Source organism: Dermacentor silvarum, chromosome 5, assembly GCF_013339745.2.
Source record: "Dermacentor silvarum isolate Dsil-2018 chromosome 5, BIME_Dsil_1.4, whole genome shotgun sequence".
Classification (NCBI taxonomy): Eukaryota; Metazoa; Arthropoda; class Arachnida; order Ixodida; family Ixodidae; genus Dermacentor; species Dermacentor silvarum.
The window spans coordinates 37,669,370-37,696,403 of NC_051158.1; the positions used below are offsets into that span (position 1 = coordinate 37,669,370).

Here is a 27,034-nt window from a genome sequence, read left to right on the forward strand (position 1 = left end):
CACACGACCCATGATAACGAGTCGAGGATTTATTAGGCAGTCGCCTGTAAGGTCGGCGGTGGACACGTCGAGTCGCAGTCTGCAATATGTATCCAATCCCGAGTTGTGAGTGCATTCGTTGACTCGGCGTACGGGTTTGGGAGGGATCTCTTCGCCTTCAGCTCACTTAGTGCTTTCAACAGCACTTCGCAGTAGCGGTAGTGGCTGTTGCAGTTCGGTCGCCATGCACTCCTGCAAATATAAAGAACGACGCAATGCTCACCTCATTGGCGCTGTTGTTGTTGATTTCAACACTCGAGATCAGAGAGCTTTAGCTGCTTCTTCTATATTAGATGTAAATTATGTGAAATTCGGCCATTGATTGGGCCGGCAAATTTAAAACCATAGGTAGGAAAAACAGCGCAGTCCTCAAAAAATAGTCATAGGTTTCAATGATTCCCTCGGCTCTGAACTAATTTTACTGCGGCAGCGGCATTGTCCCTCAGAACTTACTATATTGAGGGGGCCCTTCACTATAGCCATAACACTATAGTGAGGGGTAACAGCCGCCGATGCAGAACCTGTGTAATAGCGGACATTTCCGCTATTATGCAGGTGTCATGGTGTCATGGCGCCGCGGATGAGCGTCGGGTCATGATTCTGGGGTCCTAGGTTTGAATCACGTTGTGGCAATTCTCTTAAAATTTTTGTAAACGCTGCTGCTATTGTTATTCCCCTCGTTTGACTTCTGCCGTACCGGCTCTTACTGTCCTGTGCTTCATTCTCCCCACGCCTGATACGGAGGCTCCTGTCAAGGGGACACAAGCGAACCGTTGGGTAGCCCAGGGGGAAGCGAGTGGGGGCATGACGTAGGTGCTGCTTTGCGGCCACGCAACCAATGAATAATGACGAGTGGGTCGTTGTTACTGAGCGCCCCAGTGAGACGGGCCAGACCACGGCCGCTCGATGAAACGCACGAGGAGCGGTCTGACACTACAATGGCGCCGTTGCTACAGTGGCGCCGTTGCGGTGGCGCGGAGAACTAGGCGCCTCGCACCGGTTTCGGGCGACGTGGCAGGCCGCACCTCGTGCGTTTCATCGAGCGGCCGTGGCCAGACACTGACTAGCGATACTCGGTGCACGCAACGTGCGATGGAATAAAAAGGGGTGCCCTTACTTGTGCAACTGTACGGTGAGGGGGGCCGTCATAATAGTATATAAGCCATTATGACGGGCCCCCTCCCAGTATAGTGAGTTCCTACCCCCCATCGTGAAGACCACGTGGGGGAAAAATACTGATTATTTTTTTATCTGATTCTTTCTGAAATGCGTCCACCCACTACGCGTCCACCCAGCATTTAGGGTGTTTTTTTAAGGGTGAAGTGTTAGGTTGTATGAAAATTTATCATATAAATTAACAATAAAAACTAATATTTATTACGTTTGAAAACTAATTGGAATCTGTGATAGTACATAAAGGGTAGTGTCGAATAGATAAGTTATGACCATTCATTCTTGGTGGCGTGGGCAACCGCCTTTCTGTGACACATAGTAATGCATGTTGTGAAAATCGAACTACGTACATGGACAGACTTCGGCACACTGGCAGGTCCCTTGTCTAAGTCGGCAATATTTATTTCGTTAAAATACATAGCCTTATGAGACCTCTTATACGCAATTGTTGTGCCGAAAGATTGGTAATCAGTATTTTCATTCGCGGCGGTCCACCATTTTACACTTTAAACATATGTGATTCGTATAATCTTCTTAAAACTTGCTTATTATTTTTTTTATTGTGAAACAGTCACATTTCTTTTTTTCCATCGTGCTATAGGACAACGTCCAAGCACCGAAATGCTTATCGTGATTGTAGCGTGGTATTCAGGGGATATTCAAATTAAAAATTTCTTTACACCATTTTAATGCGATTCGCATTATTTGGGTACTTAACGCAGTTTCCGGGGGATGGCTGTCTGTCTCTTTGTTTTTGTCTGCCTCTAACCATTTTCCTGCCAACTTGGTTAACTGGTAGTCCATGGTCTAATGGTTAGAGTATAGGGCTGCTGTGGCGAGGAAACAGGAAGTTCGAAACCAACCGTCGGGCCAACTTGGGTCGCTCGGTAATCTGGCACTGTGTACCTATGTGGCGCTCTTTAATGAACCTATATATGTGGCCGACTCAGGTCACTAGGGATGCAGCACTGCTTACCTATATCCGCTCATAAATGAACCTATTTGACGCCAAGTTGGGTAAGCAGACATCTGCCACTGAGTATGCGTGACTCTTTAATGGTAAAAAAAAAAGATATCCGGTAAATTTCTTCGGTGCTCAGACGCGCGCTACACGCGAACTTTACGGCGGCACCACTACATGACGCAACATGTACAGGGGCGAAATTTCTCGCATGATGGCGCAATTTCTCGCCATGTTGTTAAGGCCAATTTCTATGCGATGCAGACAATGTAACTCACGTCCACTACAGTATTGCTCGTTATGGCCTCCGAAATACATGCACAGAGGCCATTGCTCTCACAATTTGTGTGGAGCGCCAAATCATGCAATAATTGCCCAGCGTTATTGATGGACGAAAGCTCTGCAGACCGTAACTTTTCTTTGTCAAAACTTTTAGGCATTAGGATAATATCAATTTTCGTAAATGGTCTTGGTAGGCAATGTTCATCAAAACTAGCAGTAAATACTTTCATTAAAGCAGGGCTTAATAAAAACGTAATGCCTTTATAAAGTTCTCCGGAGATTCCATCAGGAACTGGTGTTTCGGAAAGCGGTAAATGATCAGCGGCAAGTTGTATTTCTTGTTGGGTAAATGGTCAACTAATAATGGTCTCTAGAATACCGCAGACCCCTTACACTGATATAGACTACAAGATTTATGCAAATGTCTTATCTAATCGACTACAGTATGCAATTTCATTTCTTACTTTACGTCACCAGACGTGCGGATTAAAAGGCCGTTCCATACAAACCAACTTACACCTAGTCCGAACAGCTTTTCATTATTGCTCATCCTACTGATGCACTGCATCAGATCTATTTAGCAAAAACATTTGATCGAGTGAATCATGCCTTCCTTCTCAAACTTTCAGAATGCGCTAATATTGGCTCCGTTGTTTATACAAAGGTGCTCGCATGTGCTGCACTAACTGTTCTACCAGTATCATTGTTAATGGTGATCTGTACGAGCCAGTGTCTGTTCCTTCCTCTGTAAAAGAGGGTTGTCCGCCATCACCACTTCTATTTGCCCTTTATTTAGAGCCTTATTGTATAAATTTTCCAAAAAGCAGTGCCATTCATGGCTTTAAAATTTCGGGCGATCAACTCAAAGTATTGGCTTACGCAGGATGATCTTGACTTTTTCTGCTCAGACAAACCGAGAATTGACAAAGTTCTATGGTTGACTGAAAAATTTTGTACGGCTTCTAGTGCCCAGACAAATTAGTCAAAAAGCTCAGGTATTTGGTGTGGTTTACAGGGATGTACACCGACTCACTATGCTGGTGTAGAATGGACAAGCATACCATCTCAATACTTTCGTGTTCCTTTTGGTGCATATAACCTTAGTGCGCATTTCTGGCGAGAACATGTACCGGCACTTCAACGCCATGCGGATACTATTATGCCACACCACTTTTCTATATTTTGTAGGGCGGTGGCTTGTAACTTGTTCCTAGCTACAAAAATATTTTATGTACTTCGGATCAATGTGCCCGGCCTTACATTAATGTTTTCATAGAATATTCGCGACTTTTGTGTGATCTTCTAACAATGAGCTTACGTGTCGAGATGAAATCTTTAGACCCGTACGTGCTAGGTGGACTTGGTCTGTTGCATTTATTTGTGGGACAGATGGGACGTTGTGGGAATGACGAAACTGGGGATGACGAGGTTGCCTGACGACGACTAAAAGGAACTTCGTTGTGTGTCGTCAATGACGACAGAACGGGTATAAGGCAAACCCACTTTCAAGCTGTTCACTGCTGTCGTAGTAAAAAGATAATTGAAATACAAAACGCCGCCGAATGTATATAATATAAACGCAAAACGCTGACAGTTTTAGCTTGCCTGTAAACGTATGAAACTTAACGGGACATCGGGCTTACCGGTGCGGTTGTGGCAACAAACAACGCGACGTCTTGCAACGGCTAGACAATCGTGTCGAATGGCAACAGCCAGACACGTTGTCCGGTTATGTGTTATCCTGTTGTCGAAGAGAAAATATACAGAAACCACCAACAATGACTGTCAATATAAGTGACCACCAGCCCTGACGAACGAACGAGCAAGTGAGCGAGAACAGCCCACCCGCTCCGTTCGCTCGCTTCAGGGCACGCATCCGGTTCCTTCGACGCCTTCCTGGAGTCTCTTCATGGAAGCCGCAGTGAACGAACGCCTCCACTTCTCGCTCACTTTGGTGTGTCGGCGTCAGTGTTCGGCGGAATGCTCGCCTGCGCCTGGGGTGTATTTTTTTCGCCGGCGAGAATCCGCTATGGATTCTCGTCCACCGCATCGTCCACGATAGGCTGGTCATCACAGGGCGGCCAGCAAGGCGTGCGACGCCCGAGCGAGGGATTACTTCTATCCTCCTGCTCCCTCGTTACTTCCAGCCACTCACTTACTCGAGAGCAAGCGAGCGCTGTGACAAAACGTACGATCTACACATGGTATTAAACATGGCATCCGCTATCTTCGAAGCGCCAGTTTTTCCATTGCACTTGTCAAAGATCTTCAAGGACATATGCAAGACATCTCAATCTACCCAGCAACGCAATCGGGTGGGTACTCACCACAAGTTCATCCAGAAGCAGCAGTACTCTGTGCTTGTAATTTCGAGGCTGTAATTTGAAAAAAAAATAAAAAGGGAACACAGGGGAGAGCATTATTATAAGAGAAAAGCTGAGAGTTCAGCTGAACTGTTTTGCTCTTGCCGGCTGCTCAGCGTTGGCGGTAGAGAAACAAAAAGAGAAGGGAAATTGTTAGTAATAAAAAGAGAAAAAATAAATGCGCACGAGTGAAATAAAATTGGAAACATTTGTTACAGTCACATATACAGGGTGTGTCACTTAACTTTGGGCCAAAAATTAAAAATATGAAAAATGCTGCGTGGCTGTACAGAACCAAGGTAATGTTGTTTGCCGTCGCTTGAAGCTACTTAGATTATTTTTTCGCATTCCGCCTAATTGGATAATTGGTCTAAATTATTCAACTACTCAGATATTAAAATTAGATGAAAAAATGTCAATGAGAAAATTGTAGAGCCACATGAAAAACACATGATACAGCTTTCTGCTGCTCAATACGTGCTACACACGAGTGTTTTTGCGAGCGTGAAAGATGCCCGCGAATGCACGCAAAGTGCCTAGAGCGGCCAGTCGCGCGGCAATTCTGCGTGTAGGCTCGGAAAAACACTTATGTAGCATGTTTTGAGCAACAAAAAGCTGTATCCGGTGTTTTTCATGTTTCTCTACAATTATCTAATTGACACTTATCACCTAATCATAATGATTTAGAAGTTGATTAATTATGCGAGACTAATTATTTAATTAGGCTGAATGCAAAAATAATCTGAGTACAAGCGACGGCAACAACATTACCTTGGTTCTTTACAGCTACGTAGCATTTGCATATTAGGGGCGAAGCTCCTTATAGCGGCACCCGTTCGTCCCCGTCGTAGTAGGTAGCCACGTCTAGTTTTATGAATTGCTTAATAGATGGCGTTGTGTGTCCGTATATGTATGTATACCCATATATACATATATATGTATACGTATAGTATAACCGGAAGCCGACTTCCGCTTCCGGTTCCACTTCCGCTTCCATTTCCACTGCAAATCTGGTACAAGCGACGGCAAACAACATTACCTTGGTTCTTTACAGCTACGTAGCATTTGCATATTTTTTAAGGTTTGGCCCAAGTTAAGTGAAGCACCCTGTAGAGTTGGCGTTCTTTAAAAAATTGACACAATGGCCATCATGGGCAGACAAATGAAGAGCATCTTGGCCATTTACGCAAAAGAAAAGCTTCAGAGAGTGGACGCCTGTCGATGTTTGCCAAACATTGCGGTCTATTGATTATATTTCTCGCAAGAACTGCGGGCACGTACGAATCAAAACACGTGGTGCGTAGTCACCGTCCCTATGCAGGCCTCGCAGCCTGAACCATCTGCACGGCCGAGGATGGCAGTCGAGGGTGGCAGAAAACTAGGTGGGGTGTTGAAATTGAGGAACTTGCAGGTGGAAATTGGAATCAGCTAGCGCAAGACAGGGGCTAAGAGTTGAATGTTGGGCTAGTTGGTATTTTGACATAATAACCACCTTGAAATGCAGCGTAACGGGACGGCACAACAGAGAGGAAGACGAACATAGCGCCTGTGTTCGTCTTCCTCTCTGTTGTGCCGTCCCGTTGCGCTGCATTTCAAGATGGTTATTAAGACAGGGGTAATTGGAGATCGCAGGGAGAAGTCTTCGTTGCTTCGCGAATGGCAGTAATCTCCTTGAACGTGTTGCTTGTGAATGGCAGTAATCTCCGCAACCGTCCGCCTTGTCGTGTGGTGAAGCCTGAAGTGTCGACGAATAGACAAATCTGGGACGATGACAGCGGCCACGGAGGCAACTGAGGACGTCGTTTCATTAGAGTAGACATGCACTGTATAAGTATACAGTCAAACGCCTTTATCACGAAGTGCTTGGGGCATCCGAAATCATTCGTTATACAGGTCACTTCGTTGTAAAGGTCGCGCATCGCATTGTACTGAGACGCGTGATCGCGCAAATTGCTTCACACCACATGATGATATTCTTGATTTCGTGCTGAGACAACTTACTGCTAAATATTATATTATATTATATTACTATGATAATAGTTTATACTATAGACGATAAATTGATACGCTATCACCGCAAAAAAGGAGCGAAATATAAGCCACACACACGCAAACGCACACAAACACACACAAACACACACGTGTGCACGTGCAGGCAGTAATTAAGACGAGGTTGAAAATGACGCTTACCGCCATGCCGAACATTGCCGCCCTAACGCAATGCGCCGCGATCGTGATCTGGGAAAACAAAGAAATTAGGCAGCAAACAACGGGGGAAAATGCATCGATGGTTACAATACTCCCTAATGCAAAATTCGAGTGCAGCTCTAGACGTGTTCTCATTTCACGATGTATTGGCTGGCACGGACAATCTGTCTCGTGCGGCACGTTGCAAACGGAGCGAAGAGTGGCGCGACTGCCTCGCTAATCCGGAGATCGCGGGAGGCAGCGCGTGGGTGACGCGTGGGCGCGATTCAAAGCAGCCGCCGCAGACAGACCTCCGCTCATGCAGCGCTTTGTTTCTACATATGACATCGTTGGCGTCATCGGTGAACAGACGACGCGCGCTACTCGGAGCCCGTCTCGCGCGGCACTACAGCTTTCTTCTCCCGGTTTCACCATACCCTCTGCACTTTATGCCTCATTAGGGAGCCTACATGCAAGCGCCGTTTGCCCTCCTCTGCGAGAAGCATGTATTAGATATTAAGTTTTACTCCAGACTTGTAGGCATCAGCGTCCTTAATATCAATAATAAATAGAATGGCTTGGAGGCCTATCTAGTCAATAAAGTAGCCGCATGAGGAGACATTTGCAAATATCGCAGAGCGAGTACACTTTATAAGTCGATTTGGCGGTATGTGAGTGAAACTGGACTTCATTCTTATAACTAAATTTATTCCGACATTATGCCGGCGTGACAAGTCAGCTGAATTAAAAATATATATAGAGTCTATTATCTCATTAATATTTGTTAAATCCTCGAATCGAACAGCTGTTATCTCATGCTGGCTTTGAGTGCCGTTTTTATTTTTTTCCTACCGCTCTTTTCTTCTCGTCCTAGAAACCATGGCTTGAAACGTCAAGCGACAGCGCTCATTTTATTTTCAGTTTCTTGCTTTACAGCCCGCCGCCGCCGACAACGACAACACGGGACGTGCCCCTACTAACCTGCTGAAACTAACTTGCCAACTATGACAAGGCTGCCTTTGACGAACGTAGGTCCACCTGTCGTAACGTAGGCCAGCCTTTCTAAGGCACCTTATCTCTGTTTGTAACTTTTATACCACAATGTGCTACTCCATATGTCGGCCCGCTTCTTGATTTTCGTTTTCCAAGCCTGAGGCTCGGGCTTGTAAAACGCCTACACTTTCTCGGCTAAGTTATTCAATCACTTGTGGCAATTGATGCCTAGCGTTACTGAACAGGACTATGTCATCTGCGAACCGTAGACTGCTAAGATATTCACCGTTGACCCTCACCCTTAGTCCTAGCCAGTCTAATAACCTTCCCTCCTCTCTCTATCTCATCTTTCTATTCCCTCTTTCCCGTCCCTCAGAGTAGGGTAGCCAACCAGACGCATTACTGGATAACATGCCTGCCTTCTCTCTTTCTCTCCTCCTCCTACGTACTCTCTCTCCTCCTCCTACGGGGCGGGGGGGGGGGGGGGGCGTGAACATTATTGGATAGATTGTATCTTCTTGCATATAGTGACCGTTCACCTATACCGTTTTCTTTTGCGTGGCACTCACAGCGGGTCTACCCGGACCGACCGTCCCAGAGCAGCTGTATGCTGCTCTGACGCGCACTGACGACCCAATGTGAGAGCTCCAGATGCCATGTAGACTTGAACGGCGTGATCGGGCATGTCCGCACAGCATTCTTCTGAACGCTGCCCACACACAATACGTCTGCGTCCAATTAACGACAGGAGATAGAACACTTAATATGTGTTGCAACCTCTCTGCACTCCAAAGGAAGGTCCTAACGTCCGCACTAAATCTGCCTCAGGGAGCGCGCACTTTCATCTACAACACCTACTTGGACCTTAGACTAGCGCCGTCTGCGGGTCGCGTGATTTGAAGGTGCTTTTTCACTTTTCTGCGGGACAATGACATAAAAGAGAAACAATAATTCTGCATGTTGCAGGTTATACGTCTGTCGTGTACCACTTCGTTAACGATCCCATTCATCTCGGGTAGCATGCATACTTATGGGTGCCACCGGGGAATCCTTTCCAGTGTTAATTGAAGAGACTCTCCCTCTCTCTTCGATCACGCAAAGTGTCCTCGTATGTCATCATCAAAGAGGCGAGCCGTGCGGTAATCAAAAAGTTTCCAGAGCGTTTTAATGGTTCGTTATCGCACCGCTAGATGTCACGACGACCGATTTTTTCAAAGCATTGGGGTTTAGGGACAGTGAAGGCAAAATAGACTTTAAGCGGGTAGAAATAACCAAACAGAGGTTATCTGATTGGTGGATAAAATCAAGGCAGGGGTGAAATTTCACCCACCACAAAGTACAAAATATGTTAATAGTCATGGCTAGGTGGCGTATGCCACCGCCCGGTTTAAAGGGTTCAGCCTCATCCATCCATCCATCCATGCTCGAGCATGGCTTCCGAATTGCCGTTACAAGTCGATCTAAAGACGTTGTGCGCATTCAGTATATCTCCGCTATCCATACTTACATACGTAATACCGCTGACCATAATATACCTCAAACCACATACATTAAATTCATACCCAGAAATATTAGAATTAGCGTTGCAGAATATGTCAGATACTTGATATAAAACGAGTGTACATAAATTGTTCAGTAAATTATGAATGCTCAGTATTGTAATCTTTTTTTTTTCAGCATTGTGGTCTATTGGTGCATTTGTTGAAACATCTACAGCTGCTGTACCCTTTATATTTCATTGCAAAGTGCATAATTATTGCCAATGGTGTCTTTTCTTTGTCTTCTCTTACGTTAGGTGTTTGTAAGGCCTTTAGCTGGTTCTCCCTCTGTTTACCAAGTATATGTAGCAGCAAACTGAAAACAATGAATCAATCACATCCAATCAAATTAATACTACAGTTCTCTGAGAAGGCGAGACCCGACTTACAAGCAGGAGGTAAAACTTACCGCAACCCCGCTGGTGCAGCCACGATCTAACTCTATGACAGGGGTGCTTTGCTCGACGCAATCCGAAACGTTATCGCCGAATGATTGGCTTGCGGTCTGCAGTTTGCACCAAAACAGAAAGAACAGTTTAGTAAGATAGGACGCGTAGAGACTCAGGGCGGTCAGCATATAAAAGCAATTTTGGTGGGCTATACCCTGCGTAGGGAAAGGGTGGGGGGGGGGGGGCAGGAGGGGATGGTTATTAGGAAGGGCCAACCGACATCAGCAGCCTCTACAATCAACTGTTTGATTACCTGTATACTTGGATTTCGTCGGGTCCGGCTGCCGTGTTACTATAGGTAAATTTCCTTCTGCTATTTTTTGCCGTTCTTTTCTACCAGCACCGACACCTTCACCGTAGTCTCTACTTGTCAGAACAACGTCACAATGACATCCTTCAAAAGCTCCTCGGCATGCGTGGCAGAGGCTGCAGCCATCGCCTCGGTCATTCAGGACGCCGAGCGCCAAACCAATTCAGCTGTCGTATTATCAGACTCACAAGCGGCTCACCACCTGTATCTAAATGGGACGGCAGCCCAATCAGTACTCATAATTTTGGGCAATGAAATAGAAATGGACCGCACTATCACATGGTGTCCGGCACACGAAAGATGAATGCCGGCTGTCTTAGGACAGTTCGCTAACGCTCTCCCCCTTTTTTTTATTTGAAATTGATAATAAAATCAAAACACGTAGACTTCCTATAATAGAGGCGGCTAGTCCTTTCCGCGTCGAAGGTAACATTATTATTAACATAAATTATTGTCAATAAATTAAAAAAACTTCAGTGCCGAATTAGCCGTAAATGCGATATTAGGTAGCGCGCGCGCTCGTGTGTGTGTGTGTGTGTGTGTGTGTGTGTGTGTGTGTGTGTGTGTGTGCGTGTGTGTGTGTGTGTGTGTGTGCGTGTTTGTGTAGATAGATAGATAGATAGATAGATGGGGACAACAGGTTCCACCAAACTGATGGTGCACCATACCGCACTGCCTATGCCCGTATGGCCTTGTGCATACTAGAGGTCTGCGGCCAAGGTCACAGGATCTTAGTTTCTGAGAACCGGCCTCTCGTCTAAGAGGTAAGGATTCGTACGCAGACGACGTCGTTTATAGGCGTAAATTGGATAGTGGCACAACCTAGGTAACGCATCCTCCTGTATACGTCCTACCTTATCATCTATATTGAACGACGCGAGGTTAAAGCCCTGGAATATTCTACAACGAGGGATCCAGGTGCCCCAGGGGCGGAGTTCGGCGAGCAAGAAGTGGATAAACTCGCCCTATATATCATCAGGGAATATTCGAGCCAGAAAAAAGATGCGTTATGTTTTTGCTCACCTGTTCGAAAATCTCTTTGGACATGGGGTCATGCGACTTCATTGCGCAGACCGAACTTGCATTCAGCACTGCACAGAAAGCGCGCAAAAGTGAAGAAGAAAGCAGTGCGCAAACCAGAATGCTGGGCTAGTTGGAAATTAGACATCTGAGACATATTCGTTGCTTATGGGATGGAAGGAGGCACATTAAAAGCACTACAAATATAAGAAGGATGCAGGAAGGATTCTGGACAGAAAATCGCAGCGTCCTTCCCTTCACGTTATTTTGTTTATCCTTAGAAAAAAAAAGCTGAATAGGACAGGAGGGACGATTACAAGGACGCAATAAGTATAAGCTGTATAAGGAAAGCACAGGGTCTCTCCTGACATTATTTTAATGCGGCGCGTTATACAGTGTGTCCCACGTTACTTCTGCCAAAATTTTAAAATGTGCGAGTTTCACGTAAGCGGACAGTACCGAGGTAATGTTGTATTCATCTTCTTTCTGGGATTTTACGTGCCAAAACCAGTTCTGATTATGAGGCACGCCGTAGTGGAGGGCTCCGGATTAATTTTGACCACCTGGGGTTCTTTAACATGCGCTACAACGCAAGCACACGGGCGTTTTTGCATTTCGCCTCCATCGAAATGCGGCCGCCGCGACCGGGATTCGATCCCGCGATTTTGTGCTGAGCAGCGCAACGCCTTAGCTGACTGAGCCACCGTGGCGGGTAAGGTAATGTTGTGTGCGGTGACTTGGAGCAAGCCAGCCTATTTTTTTTTATTTCGCCTAATTTCATAATTAGCCATTTAAAAGCAATCAACTTCATTAAATAATCTATTCACAGCAAACGTGTCAAACAGAAAACTGTACACCATCCTGAAAAGTTCCCGATCCAGCTTTCTGTTGAGAGTGTAGGGGGTTCCAGCAATTACAGACACCACCACAATAAAAAAGAAACGCACAGCACAATGCTGGACTTACAACTGAACTGAAGTTTATTACGAATACATTCAACAAATGCGTCAACAAATACAGGCACTGTCATCATGCACCAACTGGCCCAGCAAATCACATTACTAAACAGCTTTCTGTTGCTCAGTACTCTGTACATAGAAACCGCGGGCTTCTTTCAAACTTGGAAAAAAATATGTAGCCCGTATTGAGTAACAGAAAGCTGGATCCGGAATTTTGAGGATGGTCTACATGTTTCTCATTAACAATTTAGTTATGAAATAATATCTGAAAAAGTAAATTATTAATAACTAATTATGTAATTTCTACCCTACGCATTACATTGGCCTGCCCAACTCCATTTTTTGGCCTTAATGTCAACTAGAATATCGGCTATCCCCGTTTGATTTCTGATCCACATCGCTCTCTTCGTGTCCCTTAATGTTACGCCTAACATTTTTCGTTTCGTTGCTATTTGTGCTGTCCTTCACTTGCACTCGGGCTTCTTTGTTAACCTCCAAGTTTGTGCCCCATATGTTAGCACCGGTAGGATGCGATGATTGTACACTTTTATTTTCAATGACAGTGGTAAGCTCCCAATCAGGATTTGGTAATGCCTACCGTATGCACTCCAGCCCAACTTTATTCTTCTGTAAATTTCCTTCACATGATCAGGGCCCCCTGTGAGTAATTTACCTAGCTATACGTGCTGCTTTACAGACTCTAGAGGCTGACTGGCGATTCTGAATTCTTGTTTCCTTGCCAGGCTATTGAACAATACCTCTGTGTCTGCATATCAATCTTCAACCCCACTGTTATACTTTCTCGGTTAAGGTCCTCAATAATTTGTTGTAATTCGTGCCCATTGTTGCTGAACAGGACAATGTCATCTGCATACCGAAGGTTGCTGAGATATTCGCCGTTGATCCTCACTCCTAAGCCTTCCCAGTCTAAGAGCTTGAATACTCCTTCTAAGGATGAAGTGAATAGCATTGGAGAGATTGTGTCTCCTTGCTTAACCCCTTTCTTGATAGGTAACTGCCTATTTTTCTTGTGGAGAACCAAGGTAGCTGTGGAATCCTTGTAGATGTTTGCGGATATATTCTCGTATGCCTCCTGTACGCCTTGATTACGCAATGCCTCTATGAGTGTTGGTATCTCTACTGAATCAGATGGATTTTCATAATCTATGAAAGCCATATAGAGAGGTCGATTGCACTCCGCAGATTTTTCGATTACGTGATTGATGACATGGAAATTGAGCCATCGTAGAATATCCCTTCCTGAAGCCAGCCAGTTCTCTTGGCGGACTGAAGTCAAGTGTTGCCCTGATACTATTGGAAATTATCTTGGCGATTACTTTTTTTTACAGTACTGAAAGCGAGCCTATGGACCTATCGTTTTTCAATTCTCTAACGTCTCCCTTCTTATGGATTAGGATAATGTAGGCATTCTTCCAGTTCTCTGGTATACTTGAAGTCAATGATGACGAGAGGACGCAGGACAGGCAAGCTCAGAACAGTTCCCGCTGCGCTGTCTTTCTCTAGTGTCAGCAACAACTGCATTCACGTATATTCGTAGAGGGTGCCATGTATAGTGTACACGTAAATTGAAAGCTCCGCTTTCACATACCGACCTCGCATGCAATCTGGTGGTAATGGGATGTTCATGGGCCTGTAGGCGTACGTTCTGCACACAAATAGAAGTGCCACGCAGATCAGTCTCTCAATCATGCCTGGACAAACGCTGAAAGAGAGAGAGAGAAAAATATAGTTGGCTACTTTAGTTCTTATTTCATTTGTATGGCCTTAGAGTAATAAAATGAAGGCCTTTAGTTTAGCATGGAATTCTTTGACAGCGAAGCTGTACAGTAGATTTCCACAATGGTCCGTGCCGAGGAGGCGCAGGCGCACTTAGTGATTAATTTAGTTTAGTTATTTATTATTCTTACTTATTGCCTCGTACCGCCTGTCGTTGTCAAATAGCGTCCGAAGAGAGAGAGAGAGAGATAAATGAGATGCGACAGGTAGGGAGGTTGACCGGAAGATAGATATCCAGTTTGCTACCCTGTACTGGAGTATGGGCAAGGGGAGACAGAAAGATAAAGAAACATGCTCACACATAGAAAAAGAGGGATATGAAAACGGATAATTACATCATTGCTATGCATTGTAGACTAAGAAGCAGGTATGGTATATAATGAGTGCACAACTGGGGCGCTATAGCGTAAAGCTAATCCAAACTTTTCTATTTAAATTCAGCGATCAGGTCTCCAAGATTGGTCAAAAGACTTTCGGGCCACCCCCACTTCGCCTTTCTGTCACGCGACGGCATGAAAACTGCAATAGCTCACCCATTTGGTATGACGGGTACACACTGATTATGCATGATTAGACCAAAGAAAAGAAAAATACCTATTTCTGATTCAATGCCGTTTCCCCATTAGCCCCCTCTGCTATTGATCAAAGTTTTCGGGCTGGGTCCCCTTCGCCTGTCTGTCACGCGACGTCACAAAACAGCGAAAACTCACCAAGTGTATGCATTAAAAAATGCTCTAATGTGCCGAACAAAACTGTTTTTATTTTTTGTGAATAGCCGGAGAGACTGCCCAGTTCCGAAAGGAATAGAAGATGGCTGCCCTCCGATCGCTCAGGCACTCGCTACTCGCACCTGCTGAAGAGCATGGATTTATTTGCGTATAATAAACTTTTTTGCGTAGCAGTAAAACGTTATCGAGCCCTTTCGGCACGTATACGGTATCGCTCTGCCAATTTTTCCTTCATGAGGAACCATTTTAGCGGCGTTCTTAACCTTCCGTAGCACGCCGCCGTAATTTTCGACCAGCCACTGCAAGCTAAGTAAGGGGAAGTGGACCAATCGGTAGACGCCGGCGCCACCCTCCCAGACGGTTATCTGTTTTCACTGCGCTGGCTCGGCCCCATAGAAAGCCTCTACACTTAAGCGTGCTCCTCGCATCTCGTCAACCAATTAGACAAGAAAAACTGCTCAATGTAGGCAATGTTATTCGTTCTTAAAGCAAAGAAAAGTGACCTCCTATAAACGAGCAGAGAGTTTGATTGGGCTGTTTAGACAACGCTGCGGGTCACGCCCGATGCTTGCGCCAGCGCTTACATAAATTAGACGTCAGGAGTGGAATAAAAACAGATTGGAATAGCTTTACGTTATATGGATATTGGTTGTTTTAAAGGGACGCTAAATGCAAATATTAAGTCAAGCTAGATTAGTGAAAGATTAGTTCTCAAGAATCTCGAAGGCGTCAATATTATCGCGAACAGAACCTTAGTAATCCAGAAACTAAGGCAAATGCAGGACCCGATTAGACTCTCCCCCGGGACATTCAAGTACTTGCCCGATGACGAAGGCACTCCACAAGTTAAATTCTGTCCCTAGTACTCAACCATTCGTCATAAAAACATTATTGCATTGCAGTATTAGAAGAAGAAAATGTTACTTCTCCAATTCGATTTCATTTTTACAAAAAAGTACTCATTGACATTACCACTGACAACGACGAGGCAGACGAAAAGTGGCGCATTCGCTCGACTCTGCCGCCGCCCGCGCTCTCGCGTTTCAGTAGTTTCGTTATCGCGTAGTGGTGCGCTGGTTTTGCTGGCTCGCGAAACTCGCCCAAACTGCAAGTAGCAGAGAATTCCACTTTCATGAAATGTCGCGGGACGCCCGAACGGTCCACGGCACTTGACCAAAAGTAGCTGCAGCTGCGAATCTACGGTTCTGTCTTGGCTCGGATTCTCCATGGCCGCGCGTCTGAGATTTGTGCAAAAAACCGTACCGCCGTCTAACGGGCACCGTTTTAATCATCAATGACATAATCTTTCTGGGGTTTTACGTGCCAAAACCAGTTCTGATTATGAGGCACGCCGTAGTGGAGGGCTCCGGATAAATTTTGGACCACCTGGGGTTCTTTAACGTGCACTACAACGCAAGCACACGGGCGTTTTTGCATTTCGCCTCCATCGAAATGCGGCCGCCGGGGCCGGGATTCGATCCCGCGACCTCGTGCTCAGCAGCGCAACGCCTTAGCTGACTGAGCCACCCCGGCGGGTGTCATCAATGACAGCAGACGGCTGTATGCAACGTCAGCACTCCCCGGTAGGTGGCGGGAGATTTGAATTGCGATAAAGTTATTCGGACCCTTTACATGTAACTTTGTCGTAAACTAAGTCTTTTCTTGCCACTAAACAAACGTTGCGAGGGTTCAGCAACGGTATTTAAACAGTGCACGTCGACTTAGTATTTGCCTTTAGTGTCCCTTTAGCGCAACTTGTTGCACAGATCAGCAAGGTGCGTTCTTCCGCTAGATTTAGCATGATACATCATTAAGAATACATTTATGTGACACAAATAATATGAAGTTAGGAGGAAGCTTAGCATTGGGTAAAGAAATTGAGGTATTTATTCAAATAAATGTGAAAAAAAGTAATGCTCGCATAAGGCAGCTGGCTGACCCAATTTTTGAAATAAATTTGTTTTATTGAAAAGAACTGCGTATGCCTTGCAAACATCGATGTTCTGAAAAGAAAAAAAAGAACGTATCCGAAAAAAAAATTTTGCACCTGCAGTATACGCTCTTGAGAATTTGCGTGCACCGTTAAGTCTCCCATGTGCGCTACAAGTGCGACCACTAGCATACTGATGTTTACACGCCTTTCTATGATGGCTAGCTGTCTAATCTGCAGCATTGCACGCAATATGCTCTTGGAGGTACAAGCGTCTCCGCCGGGATTCAAGAACAGTTCTTCTTTTTTCTTTGAAACAACAAAGATCTCTTTCACCCTTCTGTTTTCTTTTTTTTTTTTTTAAGATCGTTCCGAGTGCCCATCAGTATTAAATTTAATGCTAAAGTAATCAATATATAACGCACCTTTTCCAGCGACAGAAGTAAAAACGCAACCGAAGTTGAAATGAAAAATTATTAAGTCCGGGCTTCAAGACTCGACGCTCATGTCGTGGTGCTTTCTTTGTAAGTATGCGCCTCTCTTCCTTTAATTTCCCCAGTGTTCCTAAGAAGTCTTTTGTTTTATTGTTATCTTTTTGAGGGTGATGCTGAGGGCAAGTAAAAAGAAACAGCACGAAACATCAAGCCGGATTTCTTTCCTACAATATTTATAAAAACTCCCACAGCTGGCCTATCTATTATTCAGTTGGAAAATGAAACAGCGAAATGTCTTTCCGTAGTGAAATGAGATAAAAAGAGATGGGGATCCAACGCAGACGTTAAAATCTACATGAAACGTTACGTTAGTTGAACGAGTAAATAGATGATATACAGCTAAGCGCGATGCGTACACGCGTCTTTTTGCGTCTTATTCAACGTGTCATATCATGCGAGGTTTTGTTTAGGCCCCAACGCTGGCAACAACTTTAATCACGTCCAATGCCGCTGTTTATGCACTACACAGTAAACAGGCTGTATGCCGAAATTCCCGCAATAAGCCGCGCGCACACTGTGAGGCGTCTACGCTTTGATCTTAACGAAGGCGTTGTGCGATGCTTGTCACGGGGTGAAGGGGAGAACTGTGCTGAAGGGCGTATGTACAACGACGTACAGCAAATATATATATATATATATATATATATATATATATATATATATTCGTTGCGATCTACAATAGGTGACCCGTAAAATAGCGAGGGATTGTGGGATGCGCCGTCTGCTAGCTGCTTCCGGTTCGAGTCAGCGCAGCCACCGCCACCGTTTCGCCGTTGAGTTCCATTGATGTGCTTGCAGTCCGTTCTTTTTTTTTCTGGGGTTTTACGTGCCAAAACCAGTTCTGATTATGAGGCACGCCGTAGTGGAGGGCTCCGGATTAATTTTGACCACCTGGGGTTATTTAACATGCACTATAATGCAAGCACACGGGCGTTTTCTCATTTCGCCTCCATCGAAATGCGGCCCCCGCGGCCGGGATTCGATCCCGCGAGCTCGTGCTCAGCAGCGCAACGCCTTAGCTGACTGAGCCACTTGCGCTTGCAGTCAGGCTTTGTCCCACTCGAAGATTACCCGGTTGCAGGTGCCTAGCAAAACCATCGTCGGCAGTCCAGCCGTTGGCTGCTCGAATTCAAGCGTTAAAGGTGAACGTATGTAACAACTGCCTTGCAGCAACCCTTGCAGAGTCAGCTGTGCACAAGCATCAGAGGAATGGCTGCCACTTCCAAAACTGTAACAAGGCAGAGACCATCCGTGAACAAAAAGAAAATGAACGTACAGTGCCACTTATCAGGCGGCGATTAGCTGTGTAAGGGCCGACATGATTCCCCAAGATATTTCTTTCTTTAACATTTACTTAGGCAACCAGAACTATTTCAGTGCTCGCATGCACATGTAGAGGTATTATGAAACGAGGTGTTACGGCGCGAATTTAGGCGGGGCACAGCGAGATACATACATAATACTCGTAACCAATTAGCCCTCCTTAGCTCCTTCAGCACAGATAGAGATAATGCGCAGCCGTAATATGACGGCGATACGGCCATTGTTGACAAAAAAAGCGAGAACGTCTAACTACGTACCACTTCAAATGAACCTAGAGTTTCGACCGAGAAATTCTGTTGACAGCGCGCAAAGTTACCATTTTCAGCCGTTATACCAACGACATCGGTTTTTAGCTTTGAGTTACGATCACAGAAAAGCATGCACCACTGTTACCATCACCTCAGCACCCGATTTTCCAAGTAATGCTTCTATACGCTTGATAAACTATCGGATGCCGATAACTTTTTCACCTATTTGACTGACCCGCAGGCAGAGCAGTCAGTACGTTGCGTCCAAGCAACGGCAAATGTCGTAGAGCTAAACATGGCAGAAACAAAAAAGGGCGGCGAAACGAAAGCCCTAGTTCCATTATGAATAAAAGCGTATCCTTGCCTTTCTTGGCTCTTCATCGTCGCGCCCAGAGTGAATTGCAACCTAGAAATCAGCTGCATGAATGGTACGACATTGCTGGTCGACAAAGCGGACGGAAAGCTTTGCACGACTGACAGTTTAAACCGCGTAGAAAAACACGTGTGCCGGGCATGCCACCGATGCCGCCGCGTCGTCCGTCGAACCGGAAGATGCTAGCAGACGGCGCGCCCCACAATTCCCTGCGATTGCTCGTTTTACGGGTCACCTATTACCCCTGTCTTGCTCTAGCTGATGCCAACTTGCGCCCGCAAATTTTCCAACTACATCAGCCCATCTAGTTTTCTGCCGTCCTCGACTGCGCTTCCCTTTTCTTGGTACCCATTCTGTAACTCTAATGGTCTACCGGTTAACCGGTCCACCGGTAACTTTAACGGTCCATCCAACGCATTAAAAGGCCTGTCCAGCTCCATTTCCCCCTCTTAATGTCAATTAGAATATCGGTCATCCCCGTTTGCTCTCTGATCCACACAGCTCTCTTGCTGTCTGTTAACGTTAGGCCTAACAATTTTCGTTCCAGTGCTTTTTGCGTGGTCCTTAACTTGTTCTCGAGCTTCTTTGTGAACCTACAAGTTTCTGCCCCATATGCTACCACCGGTAGAATGCAATGATTGTACAATTTTCTGTCTGCTGTACACTATCTACTGTATTAGCCACCACATCGAAGAGTTCAAGAATGCGTCGCCTGCTATACTGCTTGTCTTTTCAATAAAGTAATAGGTTACATGCAAGTGGTTACTGAAAAAAGTAATTGTATTACCGCAAAATGTAATTGATTACAAGTTATTTATTACGTGTAATTTCGTACGTACAAGTCTCGGTATCTGTCAGTGAGACACAAATGCTATAAAAGCCTTAAATGTACTTGGATTTTCACCTGTGGCGCAAGTGTTATAACACGTACGCTTTCATTCTCTTTGAATACACCTCTCCTAACTATTTACTTCTCCGACCAAGATCAAACATCGCTTTAGTCTCCTCCTGACAAAGCCGCGTCAAAGCCTTACAGTGTGTCTCCCTCGAACTGTTGCTTGCATTTCGGCAGGGCTAGTGAACGGTTTAGTGCTTAAAGGCAAACATTGCATTGAGGTAACAACAAGCAGCTACAACAACAGCTACGACCTGTGCGGTGCATAAACATTCAGTTTGCTCACGCGGGTATACTGGTGGGCTATTTGGTTGGCCAATATCATTCGAGAGCTCGCTCTTGTGTGATTTCCTCCGTATTCTAGAACAGCGTTCTACTGAACACTCCACGTCAATCCCATGATTATTATTATTATTATTATTATTATTATTATTATTATTATTATTATTATTATTATTATTATTATTATTATTATTATTATTATTTATTATTAACAGCGAAGCTGTTTAACCAGGGCCTTTTCCGTCAGGTGTAACGCCGAAATGTGCGCCGATCGTGGTGGTAGTGCAAAAAAGGTTCCAGAAGCAATGAGACTAGCGAAGCTGTTTACGCTCGAGAATAGTCCTTCGAGTGTACGCCGCAAAACCTCCGCCTGGCGATGACGTCACCATGCGTCGCCTAGCAACGCTTCGCGCCAGCTACGCCGAGCCTCGCCGCAGCTGCGCGAGCCATGACGTCATCGCGCGCGCCGCATCGCTTCGCCTTAGCTTTGCTGAGCCATCACGTCACCGCGACGTGCGCAGTGGTTGCCACGGCTGCCCAGAGGCGGAGCTAAGCCGTGACGTGATTGCGCCGACCCACGGGATATATAGCTCGGCGTCGCCGCCGCGGCAACACAAAAGTTTCGCCGTCTCCCCGCCGAGCACATCGCCGCGAAGATGGGGCGGCCGGAGAAGAGCGTCACTCCCGAAGAAGAGGAAGCACGGCGGAAGCAAATGAGACGACTTCCGCCCAATCCCGAGTATCGTGCCGCTGAAGCGGCGGCGAAATGTCGGCGATTCGCAGAAGACCCGGACTTACGAGCCCGCGAAACCGAGCAAATACGTTTGAGTTTGAGTGTTCTTTGCTCCTTGGGCTGTCGATGATTCCGGAGTGATCTTGCGCAAAACGTGGTCGAGTCTCGAAGCATAACCTCGCGAAAACATGGCCGAACCGAGATAAAGCTAGGTGGGGTCGCCAGCTTCACTATTTGCCCAGTCTTCGCACCACTAGTGTAGAGCTGTCCCTAATTTTATTATTATTATTATTATTATTATTATTATTATTATTATTATTATTATTATTATTATTATTATTATTATTATTATTATTATTATTATTATTATGTATAAAACTGGGAAAAAAGATGATGTGGAAAATTATAGGCCTATCTCCATTTTGCCTATACTCTCCCAAATACTAGAAAAGTTTCTGTTTGATTGTATGACTTCCTTCTTAAAGAAATTTTCTGTACTAACACCAAGACAGTTCGGATTTATTGCTGAGCGAAGCACTATAACACTGTTAGAAGAGTTTACCGATGATATATGTTCTGCTCTAGATAACAACCTGTATACTTGTGCTTTGTTTTTGGATTTGGCAAAAGCGTTTGAAACTGTTAACCATGACATTTTATTGGAAAAGTTGTTTCGTTTGGGTTTCAGGGGACCCTTTTTTGATCTTCTCTATAATTATCTGCATGACAGGTCCCAGGTGGTCATGGGTAGTAAAGAAATTGTTAGCAATAGGAGATATATTACAGCTGGTGTTCCCCAAGGATCGGTGTTGTCACCGCTGTTATTCAATTTATTTATGAACGACTTTCCCTCGATAATCAGAAAAGCGACGGTGTATCAATATGCAGATGATACGGTCCTACTCACACGCCACATACGTTATGAGGAAGCTATTAACACTCTACAGAGTGCAGTTCATAAGTCCATGCAATGGTTTGAAGAAAATTGTGTATTTATTAATGCTAAGAAAAGCAAACTCATGTGCTTTCGAAGTCCATTAAAAACTCAAAACATAAACTTACCAATATTTTTACATGATGAACAATGCAATTCATGTACATGTACTGCTATAGAATATGTAGACACATTCAAATACCTGGGTATAACGTTCCACAGCGGCATGTCATGGCACTATCATATGGCATTTTTATGTGGTAAACTAAGGAGTGTGGCATATCTACTCTTTAACATAAAGGGCTTAGTACCTGTACCAATCAAGAAAATGATAGTCCACGCACTAGCATACAGTGTGCTGAGGTATGGCATAACAATTTTCGCCTTTTGTTCAGAGAGCTGGAAAAATCGGATTGATACATTACTAAAAAATATATTAAAAAATGTGGCATATGGTACTGCACGAAACTCCAATAATATATTTCATGAATTGGGATTTTGCACTTTCGAGGATTTGTTTATCAGGACGGTTATTATTCGCCATAATTGGAGTGATGAATTTAAAGAGGCATACATTGCTCCTCGATTGTTGAGAGAAAAAAAAAACGTTTTAGAATACCCTATTCTGCTACTAAGTATGGAGAATCTAGAAGAATAGTATACATCCCAAAAATGTTTAATGATTTGTCTGATGAATTCTTTTCTGCAACCTCAAAAAAACAGTTGAAGAAATTATTGTCGAAATGTTGAATTATATTGTTCCCATTCGTTATTGCAATTATTTATGCTTTTGTATCTTTCTTTGCAATGTCATTGTCTGTTAATATGTAATTAGTACCAACTATTTGTCTGAAAGATGTTAAAAATGTGTTATAATGTAAATATGTAACCACATCGCTGTACCGACTCTGCCGGGCCTAGTCACACAAGTCCTCATGGACTTAGACAGGCCCGTTTCTTTGTATTGCTATTGGATGTGTATCAATAAATTATTATTATTATTATTATTATTATTATTATTATTATTATTATTATTATTATTATTATTATTATTATTATTATTATTATTATTATTATTATTATTATTATTATTATTATTATTATTGGTATCCTCTTTGAAATGGGTCACCTAGCCTGCTTGATTTAATCAAGATTCAATACATCTATCGCTATCTCGCTTTTTCCCTTTTTGACCTCTGTCTTACCATTCGTATTTAAAACGTGTCTATCACTATATTGTACCTTTACCCGGGCTTGCGATGACTCCGGTTCTATCAATATCTTTCCTGCTTTTTTGCCGCCAATGCTCAAATCGTCTCTTACTTATCTCGACTGCTGACCAGTCAATCCTTCCATGTTCTTTGCTTTGAATCCAAACGCTTCTGGAAGGTGGACACTCCCTACGCGAGAGTGTATGGCACTAGAAAATGGATGGCAACAACGCCCTTCGAGAGGATTTTTCACTGCGCTTCATTGATACACCTCGTCAATGTTTAACAATCATGGCGTCTTCAGTTGAGGACGGGCGCTGTTCTCAACTCGGTGGAGAACAACGCCCCTCCTCAACTGTGTTAGTGTTGGTCTATCTCAAGAAGTGTGCTGCACTTGAAATGATAACCGACCACTGACATTATACACGGTTGCTGAAAGTAAATACAAGTATGGGCGTTGCGTTTATGTGTATACCATTTAATTACCCGTTTCACGATAGCTTCGTTTCGTTATAGCATACGCGCGCTGCATCTGCATAATGTTTTTATTTACTTACCTTTTCTTGGGAGGTTCCAGGCCGACCGCAGCGTAGTGCTCCTTGTAAAAAGCCGCCGTTTGTAGCCACAAACTTGTTCGCAAGATAAAAGAGTAGTGAGCCTCCTAGCTGTTAAAGAATTAATCACCTTAAGCCAGGCCGACAGTGCTGGCGGGGTACGATGCTGTCCTTTGTTTTCAATTGATGCCGAAATTGCGCTTCTTTTTCTGGAAATTAGTCCATCGGACCGTTTTTCCTTCACGTTCTTCCTCGAAGTGAACAGCAAAAAGTAACTCGAAAACACAAATGACGAAGAAAAAAGCGCTGGGGCAGAATGCTTAACAGCTATCATTTATATTATATTGCCGCATAAAACATAAAGCCCGCAACGGACGCTACGTTTCGTACATATACCAGTCGACACTACGAAAGTCAGAGGGATTTCTCTTACAGCTCCCATTCGTGAACAGAAATAGTGCAACGTATCTGAAAGAAGGATGTAATTGTGAGTCATGTGACTCGATGCAACATTAAAGGGGCACTAAACACTTGCGTTTATATTACCAGAGGTCATGCGACCGATCGCGACTGGCCACCAAGGAGCCCCTCACGACGACTGATATGAGCGCCGTGACGCCGCGTTTTCTCGCCATTGCTGCGGTTCACGCATGTAGGAAAGAAAAAAAAAATAAGAACAACTAGAAGGTAGCGTTACGGGACAACCTTGAAGCGTACCCATCAAAACATAAATAAGAAGGGACCAAACATCCGAGGCACGTGATCAAGGGGTGTTTTCTAGTCTGACGGTGATGCCGCTGTTGCACCGGCAACAATGTTGCTTTGTATTAAGGCGCCTAGCTAGCCATGCGAGAGCTAACTGCCTGACCAGCCGCACTTCCTACTAAAGTCTCTCCTTACTCGGCATGTTCACGTCTATTCGCTCTGCAATCACCACGTAAAATATGAGCCAACGTATGCCGACGTCCTGATCCTGATCCGCTCATCGGTCCAGCAGCTTTTGAAAATTCAGTCATGTATAGAGTCGGAAAAACAATCGCTCAGTAAGTTACTTCACAAAAGCGGGTGCTTTCCGAGCCAAAGCGACTGTTTCCGACAGTAGCTTTGCTGTCAACTTTGCCGCACTAACTTTTTGAGTCGCATGGTACGAACGCCGCCTACATCTCCTACTTTAATGCCGCAATACAGGACGTAATTAATGCATGGAAGGCGTCGCAAATTGGAAGCCACTTACCACAGAACGGGCGGAGTGACACGTTTGCGTGACCAGCGCCCACATCACACATATCTTGCGCTCGCGACCAAAGCATAGCACGTCGTATAGTTGAAGCACAAGTTGGAATAATATATTAGGTGAGTTGATGTAACCTTGCGTCCACAACCTGCAGTTTTTCTACAAGTAGTTATTCTGTCGGAAGCATCGCCGATTAACAACAACCGCACTGAGAACCAGCGCGTATAGTGAGACTTGTATGAACGCACTACTTTCGTAACCTCCGCAGCCGTGCCTCGTAAATATAAAGCGGAGTGTAGACATTGGGCGACGTAAAATTTTGTTGCATGTTGATGTCTTCTGCGTTCTTGCTCACTAGATGTTGTTGTAATAACTAACGACTGAAGTTGATAGAATTCTATCTTAAATATTAATAAATCAGTCGATCGATCAATTCACAATCAACGATTCCAGCAATCAGTCAGGCTGCCAATCAATCACGAACTGAATGAGCCATCTCAGTAAGTAGACCAGTCGGTTATTCAACGAGTATATCAATCAATCAATCAATCAATCAATCAATCAGTATCCTCTTGGCAAGCCGCAGTGGCTCGGGAACGTAAAAGCCACTCCGACCAACGAATACACGCACCATGTCAATAGTTAACGCGCACGAGCCATGATAATCACTCGAGGATTTATTAGGGAATCGCTGTAAGATCGGCGGTGGCCACTTCCAGTCACAATCTCCAATATGCGTCCAATCTCGAGTTCACTGCATTCCTTGACACGGCGTACGGTTTGCGAGGGATCTCTTCGCTCTCGGCTCACCTAGTGCTTTCAACAGCACTTCGCAAGAGCGCTAGTGGCTGTTGCAATTCCTCCGCCATACACATCTGCAAATATAAAGAACGACGCAATGCTCACCTCATTAGTGCTGTTGTTGTATTGAACATAAGAGATCACAGTTTTAGCAACTTCTTCTATATTAGATGTAAAATGTGCGAAATTCAGCCATTGATAAGGCTGGCCATCTGAAAATCGTAGGTAGGAAAAAGAACACAGTAAAAAAAAAAGTAGTAATAAGACAGCACATTCCAGTGATTCCTTCGGCTATGAACTTGTTTACTGCGAGAGCAGCATTCTCCAACGGAACTTACTATAGTGAGGGTGCCCTTCACTATAGTCATAACACTATAGTGAAGGGGTCACAGCAGCGGATGCAGAACTCGTGTAATAGCGGATATTTTGCGCTATGCCACAGGTGTCGTGGTGTCATGGTGCAATGGCGTTATTATCATGGCGCGCATTATTGAAAAGAACTGTTTTCGGCTCTTCAAAGCTACGCTCAGACATTCGTTCCACGTCGGCCTTTTTTCATTTTCGGAAGAGCTGAACCTTGCAATGAGTTTTGCTGAACGAAATTCTTTCCACCTATTGAGAGTCCTACAGCTGTTAAGCTGTTAAGCTTTTCGTAGGTCCGTTTCGTGCCGACAGAAAACGCGGCCCAGCTGTGCGTCGCCGAGCCACGCAACCTCCTCGCATCACACGCGTGCGTAGGGCGGAGTCTCGCCGCGGCATGCGTGCGCTTTGCCTTCCCTCTCCCCATCCGAGGAGAAGAGTGCAAGTGCTCGCTTAGCCGTGACGTCACTGATATGCTGGAAAGCTCTGAGCAGGCGGCGCGCCGACAGGCTTGTTGCCGCTCTCGTCTAGTGAACACACGCGCGCAGATACAATGGGGCGACCGGAGAAAGGCAAGACTCCCGAGGAAGAAGCCGACTAGAAGGAATTTCGGCGCGTGGCACAACGGCACTACGTTCGAATAAGGAGAGCCGATCCTGCCCATCGCGCCGAGGCCGAGGATCCCGAGTTTTGGGGCAGAAACTAGCTCCGTTATGACCCAGCCTTGCACCACTAGTGCGAACTGCCCACATTTTTTTTAATTCCGGGGTCCACCAAGATTTCACTGACGTATTTCCGTCACGGAAATACATCATAGAACATAATACAAAGAAAGAAACCAGAAGAAAAAGTTCCACAAACAT

At 44.9% G+C, this 27,034-nt stretch overlaps 2 protein-coding genes across 2 annotated transcripts in view; both read right to left on the bottom strand.

Moving 5' to 3' along the window:
• Positions 1–23,864, bottom strand: LOC125945611 (uncharacterized). Its single transcript, XM_049667715.1, has 7 exons — positions 23,780–23,864; positions 13,888–13,997; positions 11,319–11,386; positions 9,946–10,041; positions 7,009–7,056; positions 4,783–4,830; positions 1–231 (listed from the first exon to the last, which is right to left on the bottom strand). The coding sequence occupies exons 2-7, from the start codon at positions 13,982–13,984 to the stop codon at positions 163–165; spliced, it is 426 nt and encodes a 141-aa protein (XP_049523672.1). The 5' UTR covers positions 13,985–13,997; positions 23,780–23,864; the 3' UTR covers positions 1–162.
• A 1,822-nt stretch (positions 23,865–25,686) lies between these two features.
• LOC125945610 (uncharacterized) overlaps positions 25,687–27,034 on the bottom strand; it is a 28,586-nt gene continuing 27,238 nt past the window's right edge. The window contains exon 7 of the mRNA XM_049667714.1: positions 25,687–25,885. Within this exon, the coding sequence (XP_049523671.1) occupies positions 25,817–25,885 (69 nt within the window). The 3' untranslated portion in view covers positions 25,687–25,816. The remainder of the gene's footprint in view (positions 25,886–27,034) is intronic.